At 60.0% G+C, this 21,678-nt stretch overlaps 2 protein-coding genes across 2 annotated transcripts; one reads left to right on the plus strand and one right to left on the minus strand.

Moving 5' to 3' along the window:
• The first annotated feature begins 1,078 nt into the window (after positions 1-1,078).
• Positions 1,079-10,237, plus strand: GRIN3B (glutamate ionotropic receptor NMDA type subunit 3B). Its single transcript, XM_020890350.2, has 9 exons — positions 1,079-1,565; positions 3,295-3,887; positions 4,359-5,391; positions 8,239-8,384; positions 8,475-8,590; positions 8,693-8,844; positions 9,149-9,313; positions 9,405-9,463; positions 9,634-10,237. The coding sequence occupies exons 1-9, from the start codon at positions 1,140-1,142 to the stop codon at positions 9,974-9,976; spliced, it is 3,033 nt and encodes a 1,010-aa protein (XP_020746009.1). The 5' UTR covers positions 1,079-1,139; the 3' UTR covers positions 9,977-10,237.
• On the minus strand, positions 10,165-17,098 carry TMEM259 (transmembrane protein 259). Its single transcript, XM_070465270.1, has 12 exons — positions 16,872-17,098; positions 16,654-16,819; positions 13,485-13,760; positions 12,933-13,032; positions 12,711-12,821; positions 12,342-12,464; positions 12,155-12,255; positions 11,985-12,042; positions 11,814-11,897; positions 11,595-11,727; positions 11,423-11,522; positions 10,165-11,337 (listed from the first exon to the last, which is right to left on the minus strand). The coding sequence occupies exons 1-12, from the start codon at positions 16,928-16,930 to the stop codon at positions 10,792-10,794; spliced, it is 1,857 nt and encodes a 618-aa protein (XP_070321371.1). The 5' UTR covers positions 16,931-17,098; the 3' UTR covers positions 10,165-10,791.
• Between the last annotated feature and the right edge of the window lie 4,580 nt (positions 17,099-21,678).

Raw genomic sequence — 21,678 nt, forward strand, 5'->3', positions numbered from 1 at the left:
GACTGATCTGCTGCCCTGTGCCCTGCGGGGTCTTGTCCTCCTGTGGAGGCTTTCTCTACTCACCCACCTGGGATGGGAGATGGGAGGAGTCCATGCACAGCGCCGCTGGGGCCCTTACTTGACCAGTGTTCATTGAGCATCTGCTGCATGCCAGGGGCCGTTTCTCATGGGGAGGCACAGAGAACATAGGAGGCTGAGGGATTGGTAGGGGAGCTATGGAAGGTTCTAGAGCAGTCATGAAATCAAGTGTCCTCATCCAAACAGTTGCTCAAGCAGAGTGCCTACTGTGTGCAAGCACTGGAGACAGAGCAGTTAACAAGTCAGGCTCACCCCTGTCTCCCAGAGTTGCCCACTAAATAAATAAAGCAGCAAAAAGATGACAAGTGTGTGATGGAGTTAATGTAGGCAGGGGTGAGAGGGGGTGTTCTACATCTTTCAGGGAAATTTTTCAGTCAGGGACATTTGGCTTTGGGTCTTGAAGGGTGAAGAGGAGCTGTCTGGGTCAAGTTTCCTGCCCACAGCTGGAGGGCATGAGATCTGCCCTATAGGTTCCCATCAGACAAGTCGTCTTCAGTTTCCCCAGCTGCCCAGGATGGTAGAACGCACCCAGAGGGGTCGGTCTGGGTAGACACTGCCTCCTGGCGGAGGGAGAAGTACTGCTGTGTGACTATGGAGGCACACTGACCCCTTCTCGGCCTTAGTTTCCCTGCCTTATCAATGGGAATTATTTCCAGGCTGGAGAAGGGGGATGAGGGATCCAGGGGTCAGTGTGGGGACCAATTTTGATGCAGAATCCCTCCCTGCTACTAACCTCATCTCGGCTTTCTCATCTGTAGAGTGGGCACAGAGCCAGGGATAGTGGTGGTTAGACTCCACCCCCACCCCCGCCTGTTAAGATCATCTGAGCCTCAGTTTCTCCCCCTGCGTCGTGGATCCGATTCCTCCCAAGTGGCTTACCTGGCACTGGGGGACCAGGAGGGGCGAGGGCGGGCGAAGGCGGGCAAAGGCTGGTGGACTCCGGCAGGGAGGGAGGAGTTGGCCCGGCAGGGGCGGAGAGGGTGCGGTGGGGGCGCGCGAGATCCTGCCTCCCAAGGTGCCAGCCGCGGCTCCGCCCCGTGGAGCCCGCCGGCAACTTTGGGATGGAGTTTGTGCCGGCGCTGTGGCTCGGCCTGGCGCTGGCGCTGGGACCGGGGCCCTCCGGGGGCCACCCGCACCCGTGCGGCGTCCAGGCGCGCCTGGGGGGCTCGGTTCGCCTGGGCGCTCTCCTGCCCCGCGAGCCTGCCGCCCGCGCCCGCGCCCGCGCCGCCCTAGCCCGGGCCTCCCTGGCGCCGCGGCTGCCCCACAACCTGACCCTGGAGCTAGTGGCTGCCGCTCCCCCCGCCCGCGATCCCGCCTCGCTCGCCCGCGGTCTGTGCCAGGCGTTGGCGGCACCGGGAGTGGCGGCCCTGATCGCCTTCCCCGAGGCGCGACCCGAGCTGCTGCAGCTGCACTTCCTGGCGTCCGCCACCGAGACCCCCGTGCTCAGCGTGCTGCGGCGGGAAACGCGCGCGCCCCTCGGCTCCCCGGTACGCGCGGGGACCCGGGGCCGGATGGGAGAGGCCCTGGGAAGCTCCCGGGGCGTGGGGTCCGGGGGTCTGGAGACAGTCCTTGGGACGCCCAGGACTCGGACTTCTGGACCGTAGATGCGCGGATTCTCGGAGTCCGGATGACAGAGGCCCTGGATCCCTGGACCACGGATGTCCCCGGGGCTCAGGGACACGGAATGGGAGACGGGAGCCCCGGGACGCAGGGACCTAGAGCCACGGACCTGCGGCTAGGGACCCCGCGGGACGCCTCTGGACTCCAGACGGAGCCAGAGGGCCTCGGAGGTGTAGACCCCCCGGGAGCGGGACCCCCTTGTAGGGTCCGGGGGCGCCTTCGGATCCCCACCCGGCGGGATCGCGAGGCTGGGATGGGGAAGCGGGTCTCCCTGCCCCCTCTCCAGGGGCAACAGTTTCAGAGGCTGAAGCTGGAGGCCTTCCTCCCGTCAGCATCCTCCCGGAGGCCCTCGAGGCTAGGCCGCCCCCACCCACAGCCTCCTTGACCCACAGCCTCCTCAGACCCCCAGACTCCAAAACCCTCGTCTTCCTCCGCCACTCCTCGACCTTGGAGTTCATTCTCTCGTCTTATTTCCACCCCTAGACTGGAATTTGGGTCCGAATAAGTAGAGAATGGGACAAAGAGGAGAGAGGGTGACTGGCAGAGCTCTGGGAACCCCGCGGTGCCCCAGGGAGAGACCCCTCCTCTCAGGACTAGCTGGGAGGGACCCAACGCCGGGATGTGGGGTCTGGTAGGGGACGTCCCAACCCACCTTGAAGCCCCCTCCAGGTCTTCCTTCTGAGGGCGGGGAGACCCTGATCCTACAGGAGGCCTGGGGTCTCTTTAACCCACCCCCACTCCGTTCCTGCCCCCTCCCGGTGGGAGAGATGCAGGACCCAAATCCATGCCTGTGGGGCCCTCTGCAGCCGGATCCAGGAACTGCACCCCTGCAGTTGGCCCTGTCAGGCTTTGGGCGGATAATGGCTTGCCCCCTCTTCCCCTTCCCCCCTCCTCGCCCACGCCAGGGACTAAGCAATAGACTCCAGCCTCTCTCCGGGCACTCAGCACCCTGTCCCCACCCACACAACATCCTGCCTACCCTAGGTGTCTGGTAAAGTTCTCATCCCACACTGAAAGCAAATCCAGGAGAACTTTCAGGGTGCTCCAGGCAAAGTGGGGCCCTTCAGTGCCTGGTTGGCCTGGGTAAGTCTGAATAGAGAGGGGGTATGGAGCTGGGCTTTGAAGGATGTGTAGGAGTTGGCTGACCTAGATGGGGAAAGGTCTTCCAGCTGGGGAATCCAAAAAGCCTCAGAGTGACTGGAGTCAAAAGAGCAGGCCCTGCAGGTCAAGGCAGGGCCAGGCTTTGTGCTGATGGCGATGGGGAGCCACAGAGGGGTATAGAGCAGGGGCTGGGCTGGGAGGAGGTAGACTCAAGGTCCTTTGAGTAGCTAGGGGCAGCCGAGGGATGCAGCCTGTAGCACCTGTCGGGAGTAGGTGCTGTGTGCATGCCTGGCATTCCTGGGGGCACTAGCAGAGGGGGAGGGGAGGGGGGAAGGCCCCGGTCCCCACAGTCATACTCCTGGGCTGCAATGCGGCCCACTCCTGACATCAGCTCAAGGTGATGTGTGTTTACTGGACATGTACAGATGGGGGTGGGAAGAGTGGGTGGTGGGACTGTGAGGTCGCCAGCCCTAACTTGACCAACCCCTCTGCCAGAACCCGTTCCACCTGCAGCTGGACTGGGCCAGCCCCCTTGAGACACTGCTGGATGTGCTGGTATCCGTGCTGCGGGCTCACACCTGGGAGGACGTCGGCCTGGTGCTCTGCCATGTACGCGACCCTGGCAGCCTGGTGGTCCTGTGGACAAGCCGGGCAGGCCGGGCCCCGAAGTTTGTGCTGGACCTGAGCCGGCCAGAGCTGGGTGATGCAGGGCTGAGCGCACGCCTGGCACTCCTGGGGGCACCAGCTGGAGGGAAGGCCCCAGTCCCTGCAGCCGTACTCCTGGGCTGTGATGCAGCCCGCTCCCAACAGGTACTGCAGGCTGCACCCCCTGGTCCCCGCTGGCTGCTGGGCACACCACTTCCTCCTGAGGCCCTGCCCACTGAGGGTCTGCCACCCGGAGTGCTGGCGCTGGGCGAGGTGGCCCGGCCCCCACTGGAGGCCGCCATCCAGGATGTGGTGGAACTAGTGGCCCGTGCGCTGGATAGTGCTGCCCGCATGCAGCCAGAGCGTGCCCTGCTTCCTGCCACAGTCAACTGCAGTGACCTACCACCACCAGAGCCCGAGTCTTCGGGCCGCCTCTTGGCACGGTGAGCGGGGCCCCAGCTGCAGGAAGCCACCTCTGCTGGTGGGCTGTGACAGACGACAAGATCGAGTGTTTGCTGTGTGCCAGATGCTGTGTCCATCTTGCATGAAGGCAGAACCTAAGAAGGGGATTCTGTAGGGCTGGGGTGGGGGCTTTGGGAGAAGAGGGAAGGGAGGAGAAGGAATGAGTGAGACTGCTGAAGTGAGTCACCTTCTGATCGCCAGGGCCCTCGAGGGGGACAGTGCCCCAGAACGAGAAGGCCCCACCTGGGCCTCTGAACTGGGCAGCAGCCCTTGGTTCAGGGCTGGGACGTCGCCCCAGTCCCCAGGGCGCGGGTACCCTGCTCGGAAGGGGTCATGGGATGGGGGGCTCGACAGAGCCTCCGGTGGCCCCAGGTGTGTCTGAGCTGCAGGGCCAGGGGTCTCACCTGGGAGGAGGGATCCCTCCGCCCTGACGCCGCCCCCACCCCCACCAGGTTCCTGGCCAACACATCCTTCTGGGGCCGCACGGGGCCGGTGTGGGTAACCGGCTCCTCGCAGGTGCACATCTCCCGGCGCTTCCGCCTGTGGAGCCTCCGCCGGGACCCCAGGGGTGCCCCGGCCTGGGCCACGTTGGGTCGCTGGCGGGACGGGCGGCTGGAGTCGGAGGCATGGGGCGCGGCCGAGCAGCCCCCACCCCCGCCAGGCGCCCAGGCGCGGCCCAGGCTGCGGGTGGTGACGCTGGTGGAGCATCCGTTTGTGTTCGCCCGCCAGCCAGATGAAGACGGGCGGTGCCCGGCGGGGCAACTGTGCTTGGCCCCCGGCACCAATGATTCGGCCACTCTGGACGCACTCTTCGCCGCGCTGGCCGACGGCTCGGCCCCCCGCGCGCTGCGCAGGTGCTGCTATGGCTACTGCATTGACCTGCTGGAGCGCCTGGCGGAGGACGCACCCTTCGACTTCGAGCTCTACATCGTGGGCGACGGCAAGTACGGCGCGCTGCGCAACGGCCGCTGGACCGGCCTGGTGGGCGACCTGCTGGCCGGCCGGGCGCACATGGCCGTCACCAGCTTCAGCATCAATTCGGCCCGCTCGCAGGTGGTGGACTTCACCAGCCCTTTCTTCTCCACCAGCCTGGGCATCATGGTGCGCGCGCGCGACACGGCGTCGCCCATTGGCGCCTTCATGTGGCCGTTGCACTGGTCCATGTGGCTGGGCGTCTTCGCCGCGCTGCACCTGACCGCGCTCTTCCTCACCCTCTACGAGTGGCGCAGCCCCTTCGGCCTAACGCCCCGCGGCCGCAACCGGGACACCGTGTTCTCCTACTCCTCTGCCCTCAACCTCTGCTATGCCATCCTCTTTGGACGCACTGTGTCCAGCAAGACGCCCAAGTGCCCAACAGGCCGCCTCCTCATGAACCTGTGGGCCATCTTCTGCCTGCTTGTGCTGTCCAGCTACACGGCCAACCTGGCTGCCGTCATGGTCGGGGACAAGACTTTTGAGGAGCTGTCTGGAATCCACGACCCCAAGGTGGGCAACTGCAGGTGGTTTGTGGTCAGAGCTGAGAAGTCTAATCCCCCCACCCCATCTTCACCCCAGAGAGGGCAGCTGTTCTTTCTCTCAAACTCATACTGAGCCCAGCCCCAAGCCAGGACAATACAGGCAAGGGTGCTGGTGAGAGCTGAGAGAGAAGCCAAAAGGATGGTGTGTGAGATGGTGGTAAAGTTCCAGGCAGGGACTTCCATGGTAGTCCAGTGGCTAAGACTCTGTGCTCCCAATGCAGGGGGCCTGGGTTCCTTGGTTGTTGGGGAACTAGATCTCACATGCCATGACTAAGATCCAGCACAGCCCCCCAAAAAAGTCCCATGGAGGAAAATTAGGCAGAGTTGGGGACACAGGGCACAATGGAGAGGAAGAATTCTCCAGTGGGGGTCTCCAGTGGGGAGGCGTGACCCATGAGGTGCTTGGTGTCAGGGAGCAATGTGGTCAGCAGTGGCAACCTGTGCAAAGGCCCTGGGGCAAGACTATGCTTGATGTATTGGAGGAGCAGCAAGGAAGCCTTGTGTCTGGAGCAGAGGGGTTGAGGAGGGAAGAGGGAGGAGGGGAGGACAGGAAGAGGACAGGGCAGGGCCTGCAGGGCCTGCAGGGCCTGCAGGTGTGGGAGGATATGACCCTTGAAAACAGCTCTGCTTAGAATTTTCACCAGGAGTCCTAGAGGACTGTGGGCAGAGCAGGGCATGCCCTGGCCTACATATTTTTCTTTTTTAATGAAAAAATTTTAATATTCTGGAACAAGAACAACTATGAATGAAACCATTGCCCAGCTCTAAAATAACTCCTGGCCAGTTTCATTCACCCACCAACCCCAGTCCCTGAATTATCCTAAAGTAAGATCCAGGCCTCCTGTCATTTCATTATGAATATTCGGGAAGTTAAACATCAGGGACTCATTTTCTCAGTTGTCTTCCACTCACTCCGCCATGGTTTGTTTGAATCTGGATCCAAAATGCATAGACATTGAGGATGGCAGAAACCTCTTAGTTATCGAATCAAACTTAGATCCACTCACTGGTGTGCAGTGAAACCATTCTATTGACATGGGGTCATGGCGAAGGAAACCGCAGGGTTTATCGCAGGTGCCAAGCAAGAAGCCCAGGCAGCTAGTGCTTAAGACCTGAACTCTTAGGTGGCCCTCAGGGAAAAGTGGTTTTCATTTGTTTGTTTTTTAATATTGGGGAAAAGACTTTAAAGACAGGGTGAGGGAGGGGTGTTTCAGGGTGTGTGTGATCAGGTGGTGGACATTCTTCTGACTGGTTGGTGGTGAGGTAGTCAGGAGTCAACATCATTAACCCTCTGGTTTTAATCAGCCTAGGGCCTCCGTGCTTATGGGCAGCATAGTTAACTTCTACCACCTGGGGGCAGGGGGAAACAACTGAAAGGACCTGGCTCAGGATTTTTTTTTTTTTTTTTGGTCACACTGCATGTCATATGGGCTGTCAGTTCCCTGACCAGGGACTGAATCTATGTTCCCTGCAGTAGAAGTGCAGAATCTTACCACTGGACCACCAAGGAAGTCTGCTGGCTCTGGATATTAGCTATAGCACCTGAGAAGGAATTAAAAGTCCTTGGTTTTAGTGACTAAACTATTTTTGTCTTGACTCTTTTCCTTTGTTTCTGCATTTTGTCATTTCTTTGATTTATTCTTTTGAACTCAGGGAAGACCTAGGAGGCTATTTTCTATAGACAAAAGGCAGGTAGAGGGCAAGGGGGTGGTCTGTCCTGAGAAGGCCCCAGAGGGTCATTTTGACACTCCTGTCTTTTTCACTAGTGATTTGTTTGTTGAAGTTGTTTTGTGTTTTGTCCCATAGTATCTCCCAGTGTTTTGATCTGGCTGATCTTGTCTCTGAGTGGTGTTTAGTCTCTTCTGTCCACCCCCAATTCAGGGCTTCCCAGTTATCGATAATGGTAAAGAACCCACCTGCCAATCCAGAAGACATATTAGGAGACATGGGTTTTATCCTGGGTCAGGAAGATTCTCTGGAGGAGACAGTGGCAATCCACTCCAGTATTCTTTCCTGGAGAATCCCATGAACAGAGGAGTGTGGCAGGCTATACAGACCATAGGGTCGCAAAGAGTTGGACACGACTAAAGCGACTTAGCACACATGCTGCCCACCCAATCCACCACCACCCCAGTGTCCTCTGTAAACCATTAAGGAGATGTACATGGGCCAGCCACTCTCCACATGTGGCTACTTTTTAAATTGATTTAATTGAAAGCATGCAATAGCCATATGAGAACAGCACAGTTGTAGAGTGTTTGCTTCCACAGAAAATTCTGGACAGCCCTGTTTACCTCAGGTTCAGCTTTTCGGAGGTGCATAGCCTCACCAAGGAGGCCCCGGTCAGTGTGGCCCCAGTTTAGTTCAATTCAGTCGCTCACTCCTGTCAGACTCTTTGTGACCCCATGGATTGCAGCATACCAGGCTTCCCTGTCCATCACCAACTCCTGGAGCTTGCTCAAACTCATGTTCATCCAATCAGTGATGCCATCCAACCATCTCAACCTCTGTCATCCCCTTCTCCTCCTGCCTTCAATTTTTCCCAGCACTAGGGTCTCTTCCAAGGAGTCAGTTTTTGCATCAGGTGGCCAGAGTATTGGAGTTTCAGCTTCAGCCTAAGTCCTTCCAATGAATATTCAGGACTGATTTCCTTTAGGATTGACTGGTTTGATCTCCTTGCTGTCCAAGGGACTCTCAAGAGTCTTCTCCAACACCACAGTTCAAAAGCATCAATTCTTCGGCGAAAGCGGGGCACGAGGGGGGAGCGGGGGCAGGGGTCAAGGCCCTCCTGTGCTGACTGGGCGCTGGCCCGCAGCTGCACCACCCGTCTCAGGGCTTCCGTTTCGGCACGGTGTGGGAGAGCAGCGCCGAGGCCTACATCAAGAAAAGCTTCCCGGAGATGTATTCACACGTGCGGCGCCATAGCGCACCTACCACTCCCCACGGCGTCGCCATGCTCACGTGAGGGGGGCGTGCGGGGTGGGGCTCAGGGCGGGGCCACGCGGGCGGGCGGGGATAGTGATGCTCATCCTGCCCCCATGCCCTCCGCAGGAGCGATCCCCCCAAGCTCAACGCCTTCATCATGGACAAGTCGCTCCTGGACTATGAGGTGTCCATCGACGCCGACTGCAGGCTGCTAACCGTGGGCAAGCCCTTCGCCATTGAGGGTGAGGAGTCCCCAGGACCAGTGATCTGCGGGCTCCAGGAGGGTTCTGGTCCTCTGGGTCTGCGTCTAGCCTGGTCCCAACCCAATGCCCGGCCTCCCCCAGGCTATGGTATCGGACTCCCCAGAAATTCTCCGCTCACCTCCAACCTGTCCGAGTTCATCAGCCGCTACAAGTCCTCCGGCTTCATCGACTTACTGCACGACAAGTGGTACAAGATGGTGCCTTGTGGGAAGCGGGTCTTCGCCGTGACGGAGGTGCGGCAGGTCCCTGCATGCGGGGTGCGGGTCGGCGTGGGGGAGCCCCCGAACCTGCGTGGTCCTTTACCAGGGTAGTCAACCTCTGCTCATTTCCAAAACGAGGGTATTTGTCTGCTTTTGTGCATCCTATTCATCCTACAAAACCCCAGCTCTAGTGCTCTCTTGTCCATGACACCTCTGAAAATATAGCCCCAGGCCCTTCTCTCTGGCCCAACCTCTGTCCCCGCTTCTGTCCAAGGCCCGGGCTCCACCGGGGTCTGGTATGACCCAGAGGGACTATGTGCCTGCATCCTACCCACAGACCCTGCAGATGGGCGTCTACCACTTCTCCGGACTCTTTGTGCTGCTCTGCCTGGGTCTGGGTAGTGCTCTGCTCAGTTCTCTGGGTGAGCATGTCTTCTACCGCCTGGCGCTGCCGCGCATCCGAAGGGGCAACAAGCTGCAATACTGGCTGCACACGAGCCAGGTGAGGAGCTGGCCAACCCAGCTGGCAGTGGGGCAGGAGGGGGGCTGGGGGGGGGGCTGTCTTCCCGCTGAGCCGAATTCTTGGCTCCTAGAGAATTCATCGTGCCCTCAACACAGAGCCACCAGAGGGGCAGGAGGAGGCGGAGTCGAGGTAAGGGACTTAGGGGATGGTTCTCCACCCCAGCAACTCCCACACCTGCCCTCCGACCTTGGACTGGGTCCACACCTCCTTCCACTGGCAACTTCCTCAGGAACTTTGATCCTAAAGGGCAGATGGGGACTGTGGGTAGGACGTGGCTGCCCAGCCCATCCATCCCCCAGGGGTCTCAAGGAGCCGCAGCAGAACACACAGGCCGCCCCTGCGAGCCGGGCGGGCTGGACACGGGTGCGCCGGGCCGCGGTGAGGGAGCGTCGAGTGCGTTTCCTGCTGGAGCATACTGTGGTCTCTGCCTCCCCGGATGCGTATGTCCCAGATGCGGATGCAGCCGCACCACCCGAAGCCCCCGTCTGCTCCAATGGCCCGCCCGCCAAGCTTCAGTCTGGCGCCCCGCTCCCCGGGGAGCTGGAGGAGCTGGAGCAGCGCATCGTGGGTGCGCAGGAGAGGCTCCGCCAGGCGCTGCTGCGGCGCAGGGCGCTCCTGGCCCAGCTTGGGGACAGCACCTGAGAGCCGCCGTGCACATGGCTCCTGGCCTGCGTGAAAGCACGGGAGATGGCCCCCTGAAGTGGGATCCAGCCTTTCTCCACCTGCTGTGCCTGCTCTGAGGGGGCCACCTGGCCATAGGGTGGGTGGAACCTCCCTTCCCCCGCGGCTCCCGGGGCCCCCCAACCCCGCCCCAACACACAGACGCTGGCTGGACGCTGTCAACAGTTTATTCTATATACAAACACCATTCTGTACACTGCAATTAAATAAGAGTGGAATGAGCGCTCTTCTGCATTCCTCACAAAGTGATTGGGTTGGGTCACCGGCCATCTCCCCACCCAGAGCAGGGCGGAACCCCGGTGCCCCTGGCTGCCTTAGATGTTGGCGCCTATGCACCATCGGGGCCGAGCTCCACCTTCCCGGGGCCCCAGCCCGGGCGCGTAGGGTGGCCGTGGAAAGGCACTGGGCATGACAGAGCACCAGCTAAGCCAGCCCCACCCGATGCTTTGCTCCGGGGCAGCTTGCTCCAGACTTTTCACCACCTTTTCAGAACCTCCATGGAGCCCCCACCCCTTCTCCTACCCTGGTTCACAGGCTGGTCTTCATTTACTAGCTGAGGAGACCCACCAGGGACAGGGACAGGCTGTAGGCTGGCCCCATGCCCTGGGGGAGAGACGCCTGCCTCCCAGCAAACCTGATGGACCCCAAACCACCCAAGGCAGGCTGAGCATTCCCAGAGCCACTGGGGACAGTCTCCCTGATCCCCGAGGGCTCCAGCCAGGTCACACCCAGCTGGCTTGGATGGCCAGGGACAGAGGCAGTCAGCTGCCCAGAGTTCAGGAGCCGACCTCTGAGGGCGTGCCCACTAGATCAGTGGATGCAGGGCTGGGCCTGCCCCCCCCGGTGGTCTGAGGGACTGCATCAGACCCTGGAGAGTTGCTTGTAGGGGCATTGTCCTGCAGGGCCTGTGGGAGCCCCCCACTGGGGCTCAGGGGGCTGGCTGGCCGCCGGTCCAGGAGAGAGGCGCTCAGGCCAGACAGGAAGGAGGCGTCTGTGATGATGGCAGCCGTCTCTGCCATCCAACCCAGGTCACCACTGGCTGCTGCAGCCACTGAGGCCGCTGCGGCCACCAGGGAGCTAGGTGCCTCAGCCACGGGCCCGGGGGCCCCGCCAGCACCTGGCAAGCCAGGGCCCAGGGCAGGGGACTGGTTGGCAGCGTCGGGGGTGATAGGTGGGATGCCTCCATTGTTGTTCAGGTCGTCCGGCAGGGCCGTGGGGGTGCCGGGGCCCAGTGGTGGTGTTTGCAGCAGCATCTCCTGGACACGGATCTGCTGCAGGATGGCAGGTAGTTCGTAGTGGTGGAAGAAGTAGATCATGGAATGCTGGGGGGACAGGCACTGGGTCAGGCGAGGGACCCCCAAAAGGCTGGACCCTTGGACTGCCAGTCCCAAGGAAAGCCCACCTCACCTGGATGAAGAGCCAGGAGGTGACGAGTGCCAGGCTGCTGTACTGCCCGTTGAAGCGATAGTGGTAAGCGTAGAAGGCAAAGTGGTACAGGTAGAAGAACCTGCAAGGGAAACAGTGAGGTGCTGCCCACCTGGCTGCCTCCACCCCGGACCACATGGCCCCTGGTGCCCACCGAAGCCAGTGCCGCTTGCTGGTGTTGGTGTGGCAGCAGATGGCGTCATACTGGTCAGCCAGCCACACAATGAGGATGATGTAGAAGGCTGTAGTGGTGTCGTTGAAGAACTCGGACATGATCGCCTCCATTCCTGGGGGGGAGACGGGAGCCACCGGTTGAGGCGGGTGGCCAGCACGCCAGGAAAGGGGGCAGGGTGTGGGGGCGCAGGGTCCTCACCCACAAGGGCCAGGATGACGGTCAGCAGGGGCGCTGCGGGGAAGGCGATGGCCATGTTCATCTCCAGCATCTGCAGCAGGTCCACTGCGGGAGAGGGCGGCGGGCGGGCAGACCGGGTGAGGCGCCCGGAAGGGGGGAGGGGCAGGGGAGATGGCCAGAGGGGACACTCACCAATGAAGACAAAGATCTGGTGGTGGGAGTAGCGCAGCAACATGGACACACTCAGGGTCTGCAAGTGGGCCACCGTGAGGCTTTGGATGGTTGCCCCACCCCTCCGGCCCCACCTTGCCCCGCCCCGCCCCACCCCACCCCACCCCACCCAACCCTGCTGAGGCACTCACAAAGATGACCATGATGACGAAGGCGGCCAGGTAGGACGTGCGGGCCATCCACATGCTCACGAAGCGGTAGTGCTCGCCGGACACCACATTCCTCAGGAAGCCTGCATGAGGGGTGGAGTGGAGGAGGCAGTGAGCAAGCGCCCCAGCCCAAGACCCACCTAAGCAGGCCCCACCTTCGCCCCCGCACCTTTGTTCTCCTCATTCTCCGCCAGGCCCTTCACACTGGACATGAGGATGTCATCATAGCCCAGGAACTCAGCCAGCAGCAGGCGGCTGAAGCGGTCACCAAAGCACTGGTCCCGTGTGGGATCTGTGGGTAGGACCGGGACAGGGATGTTAGTCCAGGGGCACAGAACTCCACTGCCCAGCAGAGCTGTGACTGACAGGTGTGGAGGAATGGAGCCTTGGGAAGCTTCCTGCAACAGGACAGCAGGGCCAGCCCTGAGACCTTGGACACAAGTGCTTCCGGGTCACCCCTCCCCAAGGAAGACATCCAAGACTGAGGAGAAAGGAGCTCCCTCTCCTGGGCATTGCTCTGTTCGGCAGGGGCACTCACCCAGGGTGACCACCATGACAGGGATGCTGAGCCGCTGGCGCGTGGCCTGCGACAACCTCAGGAAGCCATACTCCAGCGAGTACTCCACGATGTACTCGTCCTGTGGCCAGGCTGCAGGCGGGGATGGCTGGTCAGCAGAGGAGCCCTCTCCTGGGAGGGCTAGGGGGACTGCACCACACCCCCACCTCCGTCACTGGACGTAGCCCCAGGGAGTGGTGGTACCTTTTGGGGGCGTCTCAGGGAATGGGAACTCCTGGCTGTCATTTAAGGCCTCGGGGCCACCTGGTGGCTTGAACACCTTGGGCTCGATGTCCAGCTCAAACTGCACAGTGGGAGGCAGAGATCAGCAAGCCCTTGGTACCAAAGGGTTGGCCTGAAGGTCTCTGCACCACCCCCCCAATGGAAGGAGATGTACCCCTGACCCATAAAAGCCCTAATCCAAACATTGAGCTCCCTGAGATTTCCGGGTGAGGATATGAAGAACAGGATCAGCGAGGTGGGGCCTCCTATTGGGTCTGTACCAACAAACACTCTGCCCACACCCACCCCTGGCCTCTGGCCACCTGAGCACAGCCCTCCCTCTGGGTTCCCCATCTTGTGGGCAGCCACAACACCAAGGATGGCTAGGACCACCTCAGAGCTCTGAGCCCAAAGCCTGCTTCTCAGCCTGTCTGCCCTCAGCACCCCAGAACCAGGCCTTCAGTAGACAGCTGGGAAACAGCCCAACAGGTCAGGAGTGTTCCCTGCAGCCCTGACCATGCCCCGGCTGCTCACCTTGATGGAGCTGTTCCCGAACATGTCCATGGTCAGCTCCTCCTCCTCCTCCTCCTCCAGCTCCAGGCCATCTGGCTCCACAGCCAGGCCGGGGAAGCTGCCATGGCCACCATTGCAGAACTGCAGGAAGACGGGCGCGCGGCTTGAGTTGTGTTGCACCTCTACCCGCAGGATGCCCTCACGCGGCCACTTGTCACGCACGTGCTCCAGGCAGTTGATGGGTGAGCGGGAGAAGACGATGTGGATGTAGGCCAGGACAAACAGCACGAACAGGGCCTGCAAGGCAGGGAGCAGTCAGAGGGGAGCTGCCTGGGACCCCCACCCCCAGATGGAGGACCCCTCCCAGTACAGGCCCCCACAGCTGAAGAGCCTCCCATAGGCCAGCCTGCACCGGGGCCAGAGATGTGCCACAGGCTCAGTGTCTCTGGGAACCCCAAGCACCTCTCCGCAACATGTATGGGGACCTGTGAGCTGACAATGGGAGTCAGGAAAGTGTGGGGCCTATGGTGGCAGCCAGCTGTGGTCAGAGCTGACCCACAGCCCCAGCTGTGCTCTCTGGGCCCCAATGTCCAGCAGGAGCCATGTCCAGGACACCGTTCACTCAGCCATGAGGACAACACCACACCACATGCCGAGACATCACAGAAAGTGCTGACATGCAGGTGGCCTGATGCCAGGGGCTGCCCGAGCTCGTCCCTGCAAGGCACGTGCCTGCCATCATCCCCAGTTTGCAGATAGGAAAACAAGGCAGAGGCCACACAGCCAGGACGAGGTGGAGCTAAGAGTTAAACCTGGAGGAAACACCATGCAGGGCAGCTAGGTTCTGAGAGGGGCATATGGATAGATAGGGGACCCGTGACCTCAAAGAGTGGCTAAGTCCCCACTGTCACCCTAGAGTCCTCTCCAGTGCCCCGCACAGCCCCCCTACCATGAACTGAAACCCCAGGTGGGGTCCATCACCCTGACCAATTGGGTGGGTGCCTAAAGACAAGCCAAGACTCTCGCTCCACTGGACAAGGCCTGACCCTGAGCTGAACCTGGTTCCCCACCGCCTCCGTGGAACAAGCTGGCAAACAGCTGCCTCCTAAGACCTATCGGCAGACACACCCGGCGGCCCCACCCCTTTATCCCTCTCAGCATTTCAGGAATCCATCCAAGGCCTTTTCTGTCCTCTGCCTGGCAGCTGGCCTGGCCATATCACAGGCCCTGGATGCTCCAGCCCCCAACCTCTGGTACCCCGTGACCGAACACTCCACCTCATTGGCCACGCTGTCCCGTCAGCTCCAGGGCCTCTGCACACGCCATCCCTGCACCCACCTTCTTCCTCCCAGTCTGAGGCTGTCTCCTCTGACTTGGACCCTGCCCTGGTGGCTGCTGCCTCTCCCCGCTTCCTCCTGGTCCACCACTCATCTCTGGTCCCAGAGATTGGCACAAGGTGGCAAGGAGCAAGGAGGGGGGACCCGCTCTGCAGGTGGGAGAACAGGTGCCACAAGAGGCGACCAAGTGAGGCGGGGAGGGGAACTTGATCCCTGCAGCTAGAGTCCAGAAGCTAGGCAGCTGGAAAGCAAAGAAGGGAGCTTTCTGGAACTCAGGCAGCCTCAGAGATTGGTGAGCTCAGCCCTCACTTTGCAAAGGAGGGAAACCAAAAGCACCAGGGGTCAGGGAGGGACCTGAGAACTGAGAGGGGCCTTCTGGCTGCAGCCCCGTGGAGAGAAAAGATGTAGGCAGCTAAGGGTGGCCTGATCCCGCGGGCCCCCACACCAGGGGCACGACCTGGATGTGTGGCCTGTCTGCTGAGTCGGCCCAATTCCTGACTTGCTCCTTGGTCCCAATTGGGAAGCAACCAGAAGAATAAAGCCAAGGCCTCAGGCAGGACTCTCAGGAAGGCTGAGCTCCGTGGGGGCCCACCTCACACAGGGCACTCCCTCCCTCGGGTGATATGGGGTCCTCCTGAGTGTGCAGGGAGGTCAGGGCTTCCTTCCAGGAGGCAACCACGCCCACACTCAGCCTTCTGCCCACTCTCAAGCTGCTCATGGGTCCCACGCACCAGGTAAGGGAAGCCCTACTGGGGAACCCTCCAGAGTCGAGGCCCCCGGGGGGGGGGGGGGGGGTGGGACACCTGCTGCTGCTCGGGAATTGGGAGGCTCAGTGGGGACCCACTCCCCACTCCCAGGTCAGTAGGACAGCCCTGCACGCACCCCTGCTACCCAACCCCAAAGAGCTGGCGGCTCCCAACCTCGCTGGCCCGTGCCCCACCTGCCTCAGACCCCTTTCTGTGGATAAGGAATTCAAGCTCCCTTCTAAGTCGGCAACCTTGGCCCCGGCCCCCACCCAGGGGGCACCCTAAGACAGGACACAAACACGAACAGCCATTTCCCCATTTCCTCAGACCCGCCAGACAGCCGGGGTCCGGCACCCAGCGTTAAGACCCCTCCTTGGAGGGACCCGCGCCGGCCCTCCAGAACAGGCGAACCGCCCACACAGCCGAGGGAGGACAGGGGGCGGATCCGCGGGACGCCCCTCACCGAGCCACCAGCGGCACCGCTGGCTGGGGCTCTGCCAGGAACCCTGGTGACGTGACCTCGGCCTGGTCACCTTCCCCCAGAGGTTCAGAAGGGGTAGAATCTAAGTTGGAGCAGAAGGGCTCCAGGAGGCGCGCCCCAAGAAAAAGGGGGAGAGAAAAGTAGGGAGCAGCTTCCGGTGCAGGTGGGCGGTCCGGGGGTGTGTCCAAAGAGGCGGCAGTGGCGGTAGGGCCCGGAATCCTAGGGTATGTGGTTCGCGGCGAGGTGAGGCTCGGTAGTGGGGACGGGGTCATCCCGGGAGGAGGATCCCAGGCAACAGGGTCGAGGGTCACGGGACTGGGCTCTGGTCTCCCGAGGTGGGGACACCGGGGAGGGGGAGGCCAGCGGTAGGGTGCGGCCTGGAGGAGCTAGGAGTGAGTTCCTGGAATCGGGATCAGGGGCCACTAACCCGGGGAGGCCCGGGCCTTGCGGGGTGGAAGCTTCTGGGAAGGGGAGCGGGGGCGGCAGGCTTAAGGGAAGGGTCAAAACCGGCCCCGCCGGGTCTATGCTTCCAGGAAGGAGGGGCACGCGGCCCCGGGCGGAGTCAGAGGTCGAACTCAGGGGTAGGGGGTCCATCCGCCGGGGTTAAGGGTCGGGGCCGCGGTCACCTTGAGCAACACGAAAAACTCGAAGAGCCGACGGAAGGCGGGCGGGAAGAGGCGCGAGTAGGTGACAGCCATCTTGAAGAAGAGAGCGTGGAAAAGCCGGTCGCGCACGTTGATGAGAGGATTGGGGTTGAGGTTGGGGGTGCGAGGCCCGCGCGCGGGGGCCGCCGCCGCCGCCGCCGCCGCCGCCGCCGCCGCCGCCGCCACCACCACCACCACCGCCGCCACCACCGCCGTTGGGCCCAGGCCCCGGGGCCCCGGGTGCCGCGTGCTCCGACATGCCGCCCAGTGTAGCACCCTAACGGCCCGCGGCTCCCCGAGGGCGCCTCCCGGCCGCCATCGGCAGTCTTCGCCGCCGCCGCGCTCCTCACAGCCACCGGGCCGCTGCCGCCAATCTTCCGCCTCCGCTCCCCAGCTGACGCCAGCGAGTCGCAGCGACGGCTAGAGCGGCCTCCTTGCGCTCGCGGAGCACGCTGGGAAACCGGCTGCCGACCCGCGGTGGCTCCGCCTTCTGGAGTCTCAGCCCGCTCGGGAGCGCTGAGGGGCGGGGCCCCGTCTGGCCCCGGTCTCTTGCATATTGCCCCCACTACCGCTGCAACTCGAGCGTCAAAATTAGTCAATATCTGAGGTGTTTAGAAGTGATAAAATATACTGAAAGGAAATACGACTGTTGGAGCTGTCTTCTACGTTGCACTCTAGAAAACTATACTGAAAATAGGCTCACAGTAGAGTATTCTGGCTGAAAAGTGATTTAATTTGCGGTCTTTAAATTACGTCCCCAGAAGTGTACGGAATTCTCCTTTCGGCCGGGGCCGCTGTGCCCCTAAGCAGACTAACCTGATGCGCCGTGAAGTCATAAAGGCCCGTGATGTTGCAGGGCCTCGCTTAGTTAAGTACTACCTCCCCCTCCTCGCAGAGGTCGGTAAGTGGAAGGACTGACGGACCTCTCTCTGCACTTGGTGGCGGTCTGGGGGGTTTTAGGGGTCTAGAAGAGGCTAAGCGAACTGCCTTTGCCCAACCTTCTAGCCTTCGGTCCGTTCCCGACTTTTGGTTGTTCAGTCGCTCAGTCGTGTTGGACTTTGCGACCTCATAGACTGCAGCACGCCAGGCTTCCCTCTCCTTCACTATCTCCAGGAATTTGCTCAAACGCGTGTCCACGGAGTCGGTGATGCCATCCAACCGCCTCATCCTCCCTAGGTTTTCCTTCTGAGAACGCGGGCCGGCTCAGCACCACCCATCTCTCTCCGGCTCTTAGGGCGTCAGACCCGCGGTTCCAGTCTTTCCAGGACGACTGAGCAGACAGCCCTTTGTCAACTAAAGCGGGATAGCAAATGGTGTATACCTGACCAGGCCCTCCTTGTTGACTGCCACCAGTTGCCTGCCCGAGATGTCCCAGACCTGGGAGCCCACATGTGAACTACAGACATGCTCATTCATTCATCTTTGAAAAGCCTGGGCGCCTCCTAGCAGCCATGGTAGTAATAGAATCCAACATTCACTAGGCACCTACTCTATGCCAGGTACAGTACTTCCATTCCATGCTCCAAAGCAAGAACGGGTGGGCTGCAGCAGGGAGCATGGCCGGTCAGGAGGAGCCAGAGGCTGGGTGTGGGAGAGGACACCTGAGTACAGACGCTGGGGAAGGACACCCAGGGAACATTAAGGGTCAGTCAGGGCCTCTGAGAAAGACCAGGGTGTGAGGCAGGCATGGCGGGGAGGAGATTTTTCAGCTGTTCTAGAGCCTCAGAGAACGTTCCAGACCTACCTGCCTGGTTTCATAATCCTGGGAGCCCCACTTCGTTGAGGTGGACAGGAAGCTAAGGTCATCCCATCTCTTCCTGTTTCATAGAGAATGCCCTGTATGGGGGCCTAGCATACAGTGGCTGCTCAACCAATGCACATTCTTGACATTGTTACAGGCCACCCCAGATCATTTATTGGTCACAAAAGGAGAACACAAACTCCTCTTTTATAATGGAGAGGCCAGTCGATGTACCCTTGACCTGGGGAGAAAACCCAGCTGCTCAGTGGGGGTGGGGGGGTGGGCTGTGAGTCCCTGAAATGTGCAGTGAGGTCTAATGCGTTAGCCATATGCAACTTCTAAGTTCTGGAAATGTGGCCAGTGCAGCTGAGGAATGGGATTTTAAACTTTATTTTTATTGAGGTAATTTGTATTGAAGTAGGGCCGTGTGGGAAGCGACTGCTGTACTGGTAATCCCCGTCTAGCACTCACTTCCACGTTAGGGAGACACTCGACTCGGGAGCAAATGAAAGTTACTGTCACAAAAAAGGAAAATGGGGGGAAACAGTTCTAAATCTAAGACAAAGATACGGAGAAGGACCAGAATCCGCACTTCTGGAAACAGTTGGAGACTTTATTTTACTTTATTTTATTCTTTTTTATTTGGAGGATAACTGTTTTACAATGTTGTGCTGGTTTCTGCTGTTGTTTTTTGGTTTGGGTTTGTCTTCTGTTGGGGACTTCAGAAGATGGCTGGATCTCACAAGATGCTGTGAGTGTCACTTGGGACCTGAATGGTATGTGTGAGTGGCATTGGGCTGGGAGTCCTGGTTAGGGCTCACTGAGAAGATTCTAGAAGGCAGACAGTGAACATGCCAGGTGGAAAGAGTTTCAGGTAGAGAGCACCGTGGGAGCAAAGGCCCTGAGGTAAGCCTGTAGCTGATTATTGGAGGCAGAGAGAGGAGAAGCCCCATGCCTCTGGAGTACAGTGAGCCAGGGAGACCTGGGGACCTGGAGATGCCTTTGTTGAGGGGTGATAGGGAGCCTGGCAGATTGTGAGCAAGGGAGATGCTGACCTCAGTTAACAGGCTTGTCATTTTTACTGTAACTATCATTGTTTTCTTGTCACTGCATCATTTGGCACATAGGACCCCTGGGGTCTCATGCAAAGCCCAGAAGGCCCTCACCGCACCTGCAGCTCCTGTGCCCACCCACTCAGACCCTGGGGCCCAGCACCCAAGGCTGAGGCTCCAGGGTTTCCTGCAACCCCAGGTCATCCAGCCGTGGCCCCCATCCCAGAGTACCTGAATCTGTCCCCAGTGAGCCTGCGTCACTCCACAGCCGTCCTACCCCCACAATGTCCCCAGGGTCAGTCCTGGACAGAGAGGTGAGCGCCAGCGTTCAAGGCTGTAGGGCAACTGCAGAGGCCCCAGGCCTCCCGGCTGTGTTCCGAGGCTGAGCCAAAATTCCTGAGATTTTGACATGCCTTTATCTCAGCTGACCGGGAATTTGAACCCAGGTGGGGCCCACTGAGGTTGTAAGATTACACAGAACCACATAGTTCTGTAAGCTTCAGGTCCTGGGGGAAGTTTCTCAAATTATAATATTCTAAGCTTTTGGAACCTCAGGGTTTTGAATTCTCAGATGTCTGACCTGAATTTCTGGGTTTCAGGAGGCTAAGAATATAGTGTGTTCTCAGTTGTTCAGTTGTGTCCGACTCCTTGCTATCCCATGGGCTATAGCCCACCAGGCTGGCTCAATTCTCCTTCCCACTACTGCCAGCCCCCACAGTGCCCTGGTCCTGCCCACCCCCTGTGGAATCTGCAAGGAGTCCACCAGCGCAGCCCCTACCCAAACAGCTCCCCACCTAGACACTGAGAAACCACCCTGTTCCCACTGGCACATAGGACCCACTCAGACGCACTGTCTGGTTGAGCACTGGTTCCTTTTTCACAAATGATGAAACTGAGATCCGGATGGGAAGGGACTCACCCAAGACCACCCACCTCGGACTTGAGCCCTGAAGAAAGGAGCCTTCACATAGAATAGGAGATGCATAGTAAGGGAAAGAGTCAATAGACATCGAGAGAGTGGGGCACTGGGGAGGGGTGTTCCCGGGAAGGGCAGAGTGAGTAATCTCTAAGCCCTCACAGATCATTTGTCAAATGTTTCAAACTCCTACTTATGCTTCAAAACCCCACTTCTCATGCCCACTCTTACATGCCTCTTTCCTTTACCCCTCCAGGGGAGCACTCACTCACTCCTGGGGTTCCTCCACCCCAGACACCTCTCTGTCCTGTACCTGCTCACATGGGGTGGGAGTGTCTATGCCAGGGTCTGTCTTCGAAGGGATGGGCAGGGCCAGAGCCATGGCCTCCTGGGAGCCAGTACAGCCTAGCAAGGGATTGGCCCAGAGGCCCTGTCATAGAGCTTTCGATGAATAAGTAAATAGGTGTGTGAATGAATGTTACTGAAAAAGTGAAATTTATTCCTTTATTTATTGATTTATCTGTACAAGCAGGCAGCATGTATTGAGTGCCAAGTGTGTGCCTGGCTTGGTTCTCTTGGCGTCCTCAACTCTACCCCTAAGGCATCTCCTGACTTCAACTCTCTGCTGTTCCATCTCCTCCCCATTCCCACCATCCCCCAACCCAGAATCTAGGGTCCCTTCTCATCCCCCACTTCCCCAACCTATCTGATTGATCTCTGCGCACTTTCAACCACTGATGGTCCCTCCAAGTCTTTGCACTTTTTGTTCTGCCAGGACAAACAATACCCTTTGGACTGGCAAACTCCTACTCCTATATCAAAGTCCCAGCGCCAATGGCCCCCTCCGCTGAAGAGCCTGTCCTAGTTCACTTGCTTACCACCCAGCTAGGAGGGTTTCCAGAAGCGGACCTAGACTGGGAGGCGCCTCTAAGCATCAAAGAAGGAGTTCCCCTGCACACCCCCTCCCACATTAGTGTCCAAAGGGAATTAGGGTCCCATTCAACCATTTTCCCCGTACCATCCTCATGTAGAAAGGTTAGTTGAGGCCCAGAAAGCATGGGGAGAGCTGCCCGGGAGATCCCAGCATTGAGTAGGAGGGGGTGCCGGGTCTCCGAGGTGCGGGGCCCCGTCCCTCCCGGCCTCTGTCTCCCGGGGGTTCCGAGGGGGCGGGGCGGGGGTCGGGCGGTTCAGGGGCTCAGGAAGCCCGCGGCCTCAGGAATCCGGCGCGGCGCAGCCTTATAAGGACATGTGCGCCCCGCGCCAATCAGCGGTGGGGGCGGGGCGCTGGGTCCGCGTCC

Source organism: Odocoileus virginianus, chromosome 3 (assembly GCF_023699985.2).
Source record: "Odocoileus virginianus isolate 20LAN1187 ecotype Illinois chromosome 3, Ovbor_1.2, whole genome shotgun sequence".
In the NCBI taxonomy this organism is placed as follows: Eukaryota; Metazoa; Chordata; class Mammalia; order Artiodactyla; family Cervidae; genus Odocoileus; species Odocoileus virginianus.

What these genes read in the sequence shown, in the direction of transcription:
- GRIN3B (XM_020890350.2), top strand. Translation starts at nt 1,140, where the DNA reads ATGGAGTTTGTGCCGGCGCTGTGGCTCGGCCTGGCGCTGGCGCTGGGA. An exon ending in TCGGGCCGCCTCTTGGCACG is followed by an intron (nt 3,888 to 4,358) that starts GTGAGCGGGGCC and finishes CACCCCCACCAG; the next exon opens with GTTCCTGGCCAACACATCCT. An exon ending in CTGGAATCCACGACCCCAAG is followed by an intron (nt 5,392 to 8,238) that starts GTGGGCAACTGC and finishes GCTGGCCCGCAG; the next exon opens with CTGCACCACCCGTCTCAGGG.
- TMEM259 (XM_070465270.1), bottom strand. Translation starts at nt 16,930, where the DNA reads ATGTCGGAGCACGCGGCACCCGGGGCCCCGGGGCCTGGGCCCAACGGC. An exon ending in AGTTTTTCGTGTTGCTCAAG is followed by an intron (nt 13,761 to 16,653) that starts GTGACCGCGGCC and finishes CCTGCCTTGCAG; the next exon opens with GCCCTGTTCGTGCTGTTTGT. An exon ending in TCGTCATCATGGTCATCTTT is followed by an intron (nt 12,043 to 12,154) that starts GTGAGTGCCTCA and finishes GCCCACTTGCAG; the next exon opens with ACCCTGAGTGTGTCCATGTT.